Consider the following 10,098-nt stretch of genomic DNA (forward strand, 5'->3'; position numbering starts at 1 on the left):
TCTTAAGTGAAGCTGCTTTTGGGGAAAGTGCAGTCAGGCTGGTCTGAGAACAGAAGCGCTGGCCAGCCCTGCCGAGCGCCTGGTGCTGCTTTAATAGTGAAGGTGAAACCCTCCATTCCTGCACCGCAGCCACAGCTGAAGAAGGAGCTCTGCCTGCGCCTCCCGAGGACATTGTTCTCAGGAAACCAGCCCCGGCCCGGGCCTTCTCTGCGCTTCCCCAGGAGTGTGGGGCTTTCCTTTTGCAAGGAAGCTCCAGCGAGGCCTTTTTCACTGGGAATCCGTGTGCTGGGGGGTCAGAGGATGGAAGGAGAGCGTGTTGGGGGGTTTGCACAGAATCGGGGCGCTTTGTGTGCGAGGTGCCCCCAGACTCAGAGCGGGACGCGGGAAGGATGGGCGCGACTGCTCCCCGCTGGGGACGCTGTGGGGTGAGTGGGGCGCCTGGCCGCGGGAGGGGCGGCTCTGCAGGAGCTTTGGGGCTTTTGTGCGATGTCTCAACTTGACAACCTTAGGGAGCCATGGGGTAAAGTTAAAAACACTGGAAAGTGCGAGCATTGACAGGGCTCTTCCTGAAGCTACTCAAAATATTAAAGTACTTTAATATTAAATATAAATATGAAGCTTAATGTTTAAGAAATATTTTATATTCAAGCACCAGTTAAACTTTTTTTTTTTTTAAATATATATTTTATTGATTTTTTACAGAGAGGAAGGGAGAGAGATAGAGAGTTAGAAACATCGATGAGAGAGAAACATCGATCAGCTGCCTCCTGCACATCTCCTACTGGGGATGTGCCCGCAACCCAGGTACATGCCCTTGACCGGAATCGAACCTGGGACCCCTCAGTCTGCAGGCCGACACTCTATCCACAGAGCCAAACCGGTTTCGGCAAGAAATATTTTATATTCAAGCACCAGTTAAACTTTTAAAATAGTTTAGTATGAAATAAATATCGCTGTAAATTTTAAATATATTTTAAACGTGGAAACTATTAACACATTCTCTTAAACTTTAAAAAATATTTAAATATTGATTTAAATATCCACATAATAGTTAAAATATTTTAATCTTTAGACAGCATTCTATTAGGATTTTTAAAATACTTATATATCGAATATTAACTATTAACTGAAAATTTACTCTTTTTTTAAAATATTTTTTATTGATTTTTTACAGAGAGGAAGGGAGAGAGATAGAGAGTTAGAAACATCGATGAGAGAGGAGCATCGATCAGCTGCCTCCTGTACATCTCCCACTGGGGATGTGCCCGCAAACCAGGTACATGCCCTTGAGCAGAATCGAACCCGGGACCCTTGAGTCCCCAGGCCGACGCTCTATCCACTGAACCAAACCGGTTTTGGCTAACTGAAAATTTTAAATGTTTTAATTTTTACCATTCAGACTATAAAAACTCCATGTATGAAACTTCCAGTTTATTTCAACTGTATTTTGTTTGTACCCAAACAAGGATTTGATATAGTTTTACTGTCTTGGCTGGAATGGAAGCAAACACTGTTTAGTATTGTCAGGATGACTTGTGTTCAGCCTGGCCTGCCTGTCTCAGCACTGGAGCTTCTGCCTATGAAACCAGGAAGTCCTGGTTTCATTTCTGGTCTGGGCACAGGTCCTGGTTGCAAGCTAGCTCCCGGGTGGGGCTTGCAGGAGGCAGCCCATTAATGGTTCTCCCTCATCATGGATGTTTCTATCTGTCTCTCCCTTTACCTTCCGTTCAGAAATCAATGAAAGTATTTTATTTAAGACATTATTTTTTATAAAAGGGATTACTTGTTTTTGTTGAGTTTCTTGTAACCACTTGACAATGGTGAATCCTTTTTCTTTAACTTCACTTTACTGAAAGGTCCTCACAGGTTTGCACCTTGAATGAATCGTTAAAAGGAAAACTTGGTGCTGTGTACAGGCTGCAGAGAACAGTTAGCAGGTCAGATCTTTTCCTTTTCTTTGGTTTAATTTTGTAGACTGAATGGAACTTGCTAAAATTATATTTGCACCGTTTCCCCTCCCTTCTTAAGCCTCTGAGGACTTGCAAGTGGAAGGCCATTTCATGTCTCTAAAATGTTGACATTTTGTTCACCATGGATGTGCTGCATTAATTCATTTTTTCGTATTGCCTGGAAGTATTATGTGTCTTGATGACTCAGATGTGAGTCCTTCTTAAACTCTGTGCCTGAGGGAAGTACTCTCCCTTCTGCTAACCCAGGAAAGAGCTTTTGAATGAGTGTTGTGATCTTCAAGGGCTGAAAACCTAGGTAAGTCCCAATTCTTACCAGCATCACCCTCTGCCTCTTGCTTGCCTGTTTGTTTATGTTCTCCTGAGCCTCAAATAACACCCCCAGAGGTGGTCTGCCTCCGAGGGTGGAAGAGGGGACTATTGAGCTCATTGTTCCCACTCACAGAACAGCAGTGTTTTGTCAGGAGCCTTTCCTCAGAGCTGGTTCTCTGCAGAGTGGGCTCTGAGATTCCTCCCGTTCATGAGCCAGACACTGATCTCGGTGTAACCTGTGCTGTCCAATTTCCCCAGCACCGTTTATTGAAGAGTCTGTCTTACTCTATTGTATGCTCTTGCCCCCTTAACAAATATTCACTTTGCATAATCGCATGGGTTTACTTCTGGGGTCTCTGTTCTGTTCCAATGATCTATATGCCTGTTCTTGTGCCAGTACCAGGCTGTTAAGATTACAGTGGCTTCGCCGTATCACTTGATATCTGGTGTTGTTATTCCTCCAAGTTTGTTCTTCTTCCTCACTATTGCTGCGGCTATTTGAGGTTTTATTTTGTTAATTATCCATTTTTGGAGTATTTCTTCTAGATCTGTGAAATATGCTGTTGGTATTTTAGTAGGGATTGCATTGAATCTATAGATTTCTTTGGGTAGTATGGACATTTTAATGATGTTAATTCTACGAATCCATAAACACTGTATGTTCTTCCATTTTTTTTATACCTTCCTTTGTTTTTTTTGGTTCAAATAGTCTTCTAAGTGGTAAAGACCTTTTATCTCCCCTGGTTAAAGTTTATTCCTAGGTTTTCTTTAAATTTTTTGGGACACTATGGTAAAATGGGATTGTTTGGTTTCGTTTCTTTCTTTCCTGAGAATTTGATTATTTGGTAATATAACCGCCATAGAGCAAAAGAAAACTTGTTCCAATAAATGGTCTGGGATGATTGGAAAGCCACATGCAAAAGAATGGGACTGGGTTTCAGTTTGTCCCCATGAATAAAACTTAACTGAAAAGGGATTAAATACATAAATAGAAGATCTGAAAAAATAAAATCAATAGAAGAAAGCGTAGGTACTAAATGTATAGGCCTTGGCTTTAGAGAACATTTTATGAACTTGACTCCAAAGGCAAGTGAAGTGAAGACAAAAATAAATGAATGGGACTATATCAAACAACAAGCTTCTGAAAAACAAAAGAATCTGACAACCAAAGAGGCAACATAGGAACTGGAGATAATATTTGCAAACAATAGCTCCAACAAAGGTTTAATATGCAAACTATATAAAGAACTCATAAAACTCAACACTAAACAAACTACCCAACTAGAACATGGGCAGAGAACCAGAATAGACGTCTCTCCCAAGAAGACATACAAACATCCAGCAGATATATGAAAAGATGTTCAATGTCACTAGCAATTTGGGAAACGCAAATCAAAACTACAAGACACCAGGTCACATCAGTTAGAATGGCTATTACCAATAAGAAAAGTAATAACAAGTGTTGGAGAAGTTGTGAGTAAGGGGAACCCTCATTCATTGGGAATATTGGTGCAGCCACTATGGATAACAGTCGGGCGATTTCCCCACAAAATGAAGACTAGAGCTACCTGCCATATGAGCCAGCAATCCCTCTCTTGTGTATATACCTGAAAACACTCAAAAACATGATTCACAAAGAGATATGCACCCCTCTGTTCATTGCAGCATTATTCACTGTGGCCAACGCATGGAGACCACCAAGGTGTCCTTCAATAGAGAATTGGTGAAAGAAGACGTGGAACATAGACACCATGGAATACTAATAAGAAAAGATGAAATACTGAAATTTGGGACAACCTGGCTGGATCCTGAGAATATTATGCTACATGAAATAAGTGACGCAGAAAAAGCTGAGCACCATGTGATCTCATATGTGGGATGTCAAACTAAACTCATGGACACAAACAGTAGTGTGGTGGTTGCCAGAGGGGAGTGTGCGGAAGGGTGGGGAGTGAAAGGGGACTTATAGTGACAGAAGAGGATTTGACTTTGGCGGGTGTGCGTACAGTACAATATACAGATCTTGTAACAAATCCACACCTGATCCTATATGACCCTATGAATCAGTGTCTCCCCAAGACATTTTTTAAACAAAAGAAAGAGAAAAATAAATAAATAAACCCTTAAATCACTCACGGGGTATTGCAGAGAATGTTCCCACGTGGCTTTATGTCAGGTAGAAATGACAAAACCCAATTTATACGGAGTATCTGGGGTTATAGAGATACAGGGTTAGAACTCCATTAGGCGCTACAGTATTTTATCTTAGATCCTTGTGATGATTAATTTTATGTTTCAATTGGATTGGATTATGAGCTGCCCAGCTACTTGGTCGAACTTTCTGAATGTGTCTGTGAGGGTGTTTTGGTCTGACATAGACAATTAAGTAGATGGACTGAGAAAAGCTATTGTTGTCCCTAATATGAATCCACCTCACCTACCATTTGAAGGCCTTGAATAGAACATAATGGCTGACCTTGTAATAAGAAAACAATAATTTAGCTAAATTCAATGTAACAAAACTTATAGCAAAAGGGAGGATGAAGGGCACAGTAGGAGTAGAGAGAGAGCACAAGCTGTTTCCCTGGCTGGGGGATGAAGGAGAGTAACTTCTGTCCCATGGCCAACCTTCAGCTCTGCAGAATGAGCCACATGATTATTGTTTCATTTTTTCCCAGATGTAATCAGTTGGGAACAAGGAATGGCAATCATACCAATCAACTCACAAAAGACTCACTTTAAGAACACCCAATTACTAATACTCTCTAGCAAAATAATGGATGTTACTCATTTTCACTGTGCATTTCATATGATTAGTGAATCCATTCAGCACCTTGTGTCATCTACTAGGAAATATCATTACTGTTCAGGATGACATAGAGGTGGGCGATGTCTCTCCGTGGTTAGTGTTGAGCCACCCGTGGAAAGGTCAAGAGTTTGCTTCCAGCTGAAGGGCATGTACCTAGGTTGCAAGTTCAGTCCCGGACTAGTCAGCTGCAAGCAGAACCCAATCAATATATGTCTCTCACATTGATATTGTTCTCTGTCTCCCTTCCTTTGTCTCTGAAAACCACTTTAAATAATAAATATAAGAATGACATTACTGAGCACCTCCTAAGGTCTAGGCACTATTCTAAGCATATTAATTCATAGTTCATTCCTTTGAACACTTCTTTGAATATGTGCATGTATAAAAAGGTGTTTCTCAAGCACCTTCATGTGCCAGTCTGTTCTTCTAACTTTAGTACATGAGTTAACAAATTGGCAGATGTGGTTCCTTTCATTATCCCTTTTTTATGAAGAAGAAGACGAAGCCACAGGGAGATTAGCTTTCCCAAGTTCCTAACAATCCTTGAGAATCAAGGACAGTGATGGCGAACCTATGACACGCGCGTCAGAGGTGACACGTGAACTCATTTTTTTGGTTGATTTTTCTTTGTTAAATGGCATTTAAATATATAAAATAAATATCAAAAATATAAGTCTTTGTTTTACTATGGTTGCAAATATCAAAAACTTTCTATCTGTGACAGGGCACCAGAGTTAAGTTAGGGTTTTTCAAAATGCTGACACGCCGAGCTCAAAAGGTTCGCCATCCCTGATCTAGGAGTTCTGACTCCGTAGTCTAAGCTCTTAACATTCTAGGAGTTTCCCTCTTCCTAGGAACAAAGAGGCTGCTGAGCATCGGAGCATCCTTTCTCCAGGACAGTCCGTGTGATGGTTAATTTTATGTGTCAACTTGGCTCGGTCAACCACCGGCCATCCTGAATTTCACCTTAAAATGTATCTGGAATTAGAGAAGCATAAATGCAGCAGCCCAGATGGTCACAGTTTCAACCAGCAGAACTCCAACATGGTGGAACAACCTCTTTGTAACTTAAAGGTAACACAGTTGACTTCCATTAAATCTGCAAACAAGTAGCAGGGATCATACCATTGGAAAGGTGACAGGCAATCAAAGGAAAAAGTCCTGAATTGCCAGGTTTTTCTCCTTCTGCTAAACTGGTCCATGAAGTAGAGTAATATCGGACAGAAAGATTAAGGATAAAGATATGTTAAAATAGTACCCACAATTTATTTAAAAGCAAACCGAAGCATTGGCTAGATCATCTGAGGCACAGATTCAAGAAATCCTCCCACATTGATCTCCCTGCCTGCTCTCTGAGACAGTCACACAACACGCACACGCAGTTATGTGATTTTGGCTGATTCCTTTCACTTCAGCATCGATGTCATCACTGTAACATTGGCTTTTGCTCAGGGCCCAGAAGCACACATCAGCGCCCTCCTAGAGACAGAAGTGTTTACAACAGTTTTGAAGAGCGTAGAGCAGCCACTCAATATTTGCTCCCTCCCTTTGGCTTTTCTTCTGTTTAGAAACCTTGAAGCGGAAACCACAACAGAACTAGAGGCAGTGAGGGCGAGGAGGGAAGGGAATGAATACATCCAGTACAGCAGGACTGGGGAGACTGGTAGGAAGAGGACCAGATGCCAGTATCAGCCAACCAATACCGTATATCTTTTCTTCTTCACTCTACTGGACTCCTCCCAGATAGTTCCACCCTCTCCTTGCTGACGAAATAGAAATCGGTTACAATTCTGACATTATCCCTGAACATCTTCCAAGTTTGCCAGGACTCTTCTCAATCCCATGGGTTGCCAGTTTTGGACAGGCACTTTCTGAGAAGTGGAGGAACTGTTCTAAAGGACTTAATAAAAGAGGACTATTTTGAGATAGATTAAAAAAATAAGGGTTTAGGTTTTCTGATTTAAAAAACTCAAGAAGTTTTCTTTGCCGAAGCCGGTGTGCCTCAGTGGATAGAGCGTCGGTCTGCGGACTGAAGGGTCCGGGGTTCGATTCCGGTCAAGGGCATGTACCTGGGTTGTGGGCCCATCCCCAGTAGGGGGCGTGCAGGAGGCAGCTGGTCGATGTTTCTCTCTCATCGATGTTTCTAACTCTCTATCCCTCTCCCTTCCTCTCTTAAGAAATAAATAAAACATATTTTTAAAAAAAAAGCAGTTTTCTTTGATAAGAATTGAATAAAACAAAATGCAAATTTCATAACAAAAGTTACAAGTTTTGTAAATTTTAATACAAGATAAGAGCAAACATTGGTTATATAAATACATAAATATAAGATGAAAGAATAAATGAATAAATAAATAAATAAACAAATAACAATAAATCACCATTCAGGCAGTAACCTATCAGGGACCGTTGACCCAGGAACTGAATTTTCTAACATTTTCTCACTTAATACTCTGACAACAGATTTCCTGAGTAAAATTCAATAAATTCTGTGACTAGAGCAGATGTGAGAGCCTTTGGACATGACCCAGGACAGATGTGCAACCGTGATGTGGCACATTCATCCCTGAGAGTCCTTTCAGGGGGATCCCACGTCTCCATCCTTATTTCTTAGTCTTTCTTGCAAGGCTGTTATTGAGGGGAAGGATCTCATGATTTCCCCTCTGACAACCTCCCAGGCGCAGTCACTGTATTTCTTCTCCTTCAGGTAAAGATGGATGCCCTCGAAGTACCTCTTCAAGGCCTGGGGAGGGCCCTCCATGGCCAGGGCAGATCCTTCCTCTCCAATCTCCTCCACCAAACACGCCTCCAGGTCTTCCAGCTGCCGATGGAGTCCTGAGCGCAATAGGCCCACCAGGGTCGTGTTCCAGGTGACAGAGGAGTTCTCTGTGGGCAAGAGGTGGAAGACCTGCTGGAGCATCTCATGGAGGACAGCGATGGCCTGGGCCTTCTGGACCTGGCTGCCATCCACCGTTGCCCGGGGGAATCTGAAGTCCTTTCTGTCCTTCACACAGAAGACAGGGGAGATCGTGCTCATTTGGTTCAGAAGGTCTAAGTTCTCCCTGCTGAGCAGGATGTGGTCCTGAGGCAGGTCACAGCCCAGAGCTCCCTCGGGGCCAGCGCTGAACACCACCAGGGCGGTGAGTAGAGAGAGCAGGAGGGCCATGGGCGAACGAGGGTGCTGCTGGCCTGGCTGAGCTGGGCGTCTGGTGAACAACCTTGGGCCAAAGTTGTGCAATGACCTTCTTTCTAAGCATGGCCCTTAAATAGGGAACACAACGATTTTCATTTTCTAAACATTTCTTTCCACTTTCCCTTCCTTTTTTGTTTTCTTTTAGGTGGTCTAAGGAGATGTCATCAATCTGTAATACTAATTTCCTTTTTAAATTCCCACAAACTTGAGATGTTTCAGTCCATGTGGATACTTAGTCAAATGAAAAGGTCTTTGTCCTAAAGTCAGTGTTTAGGTAGATGTGTAAATACTTACACACATGCACATACATATGTGTTTATTGAATAAATACAACTCTTCTCTGCTTTAGAAACAGAAATGCTCAGTGATTCTGGGCAACCTTGTGCCCTGCTTACTTTGCACAGGGAGCCAGGCTCCCTCATCCCTGTGGGCTTGTGTAATTTGTCAGGTACTTACCAGACTCAGGTGGTAAATAATCTCGTTAGAACCAAGGACTGAGTGTAATTTACTGTTGTGTTCACTGCAGAGGCTGAGGTTATTAGTGACTGTGTTTCAGGGATGTTTCTCTTCTAGATCCCATTCCTGCAGGGCCCTGTGGTTCTGCTTCATGGGGGCCACTAGGTCAGGACTCTAGACATTGCCATTTCTTTCCAGCATTTGTAACTGGTTGTTAGTGCTCCTCAGGCTGTGCCAATACCCCCGGCAGGAATCCAGGTTCTTTGCTGGTGGCTGTAGGTGTGGAGATTCTCATAACAAGATAGTAATATGTTCCCAGCACCACCCCCTTCACGAGGCCGATATCAGCTCTAGTCACCCTTTGCCTCTGGAATGACAGTGTCCTCAACCCAGCCTCTCTTGGACTCCCCCCATGGAGGACAGGCTCACCCCATCCTGAGGTCCTTAGAATTCTCCCCAGGTGGAGGGGCTTGTGTCTTTGTGGCAAAATAATCATCAGGATCCTCCAGTTCTCCCCACCCCGGGAAGGTTTGTGTGAAGGACCCTTGTTCTCTGTGGTGACCGGCTCCTCTCCTGAGCCAGCACCCAGGTGTCAGTGGTGTCCCAAGCCGTCAGTGCTGACAGCAAACATTTATTTTGTCTACGTAGATGGGGAATTAGGTATCCATTTGCAATCATTGATCTTCAGGAGGCCAATAATTTTTATTTGGCAAGTGCAGCTTCTATTATTAAATTCTCTGTTTAAATTATTTCACACATTATGCTCAGGATTTCTCAGCTGGGCACGGGCGATTCAATGACGTCTCTCAATAGAAACTTGTAGAACAGAAGCTGGTGAACTTCAGCTGTTCATTCAGTCTGTGTGTTTCTCTTGGGCTTCTCTGTTCATTCCTCTCTGTCTCATGCTCAGGACGCAGGGCAGTGAGGCTCTGGCTACGAAGTCATGGAGAAACAGCCTTCTTTCCTTAATTATTCATGATGCTTCATTGTAAATGTAAAGAACAACATCGTCATTACATAGTTTTTACTGGGCATAGTCTGTGTTGCCCCTCTGACATGATTTTCTACTTCATCCTGAGGTTCACATAAAGGGAAGTAAGAAAGTCAAAGGGACTTCACCATTTTTCTCTATAATTATTACGAGTTGAGACTTTTTATTTCTCATTTCATCTTTCCCTGAAAGCAAAATCGACAGTTGTTTGTGGGCAAAATTAAAACTAATAGAATTCTGCATGTCAACAAAGTGAAAGAAGGGGAGTGGCTTCTGCTGACAAGAGGACCAAGTGTCAGTTGGCAGAATTGACTGCAGCCACACAGGGCCCTGGTGCTGTGGCAGAGGGAGGGGGAAGCCAGCCCTGAGC

General features: G+C 42.8%; 1 protein-coding gene and 1 long non-coding RNA gene across 3 annotated transcripts; one reads left to right on the forward strand and one right to left on the reverse strand.

Annotated features, from left to right (window-relative positions):
• The first annotated feature begins 376 nt into the window (after positions 1-376).
• Positions 377-7,189, forward strand: LOC111824736. Of its 2 annotated transcripts, XR_002827819.1 has the most exons (5): positions 377-425; positions 1,867-1,937; positions 2,029-2,265; positions 5,943-6,162; positions 6,657-7,189. It is a non-coding gene; the product is annotated as an uncharacterized LOC111824736 (long non-coding RNA). The 2 variants fall into 2 exon arrangements; XR_002827818.1 differs by lacking the exons at positions 5,943-6,162; positions 6,657-7,189 and adding an exon at positions 3,945-5,734.
• Positions 7,190-7,362: 173 nt separating this feature from the next.
• Positions 7,363-10,088, reverse strand: LOC102425030 (interferon omega-2-like). The gene has a single exon (XM_023749305.1). It carries the CDS (start codon positions 8,252-8,254, stop codon positions 7,667-7,669), a length of 588 nt encoding a protein of 195 aa, XP_023605073.1. The 5' UTR covers positions 8,255-10,088; the 3' UTR covers positions 7,363-7,666.
• Between the last annotated feature and the right edge of the window lie 10 nt (positions 10,089-10,098).

Source organism: Myotis lucifugus, unplaced genomic scaffold, assembly GCF_000147115.1.
Source record: "Myotis lucifugus unplaced genomic scaffold, Myoluc2.0 scaffold_5336, whole genome shotgun sequence".
Classification (NCBI taxonomy): domain Eukaryota; kingdom Metazoa; phylum Chordata; class Mammalia; order Chiroptera; family Vespertilionidae; genus Myotis; species Myotis lucifugus.

Excerpts from the sequence above, each read along its gene's own strand:
- LOC102425030 (XM_023749305.1), bottom strand. The coding sequence starts at position 8,254 with ATGGCCCTCCTGCTCTCTCTACTCACCGCCCTGGTGGTGTTCAGCGCT.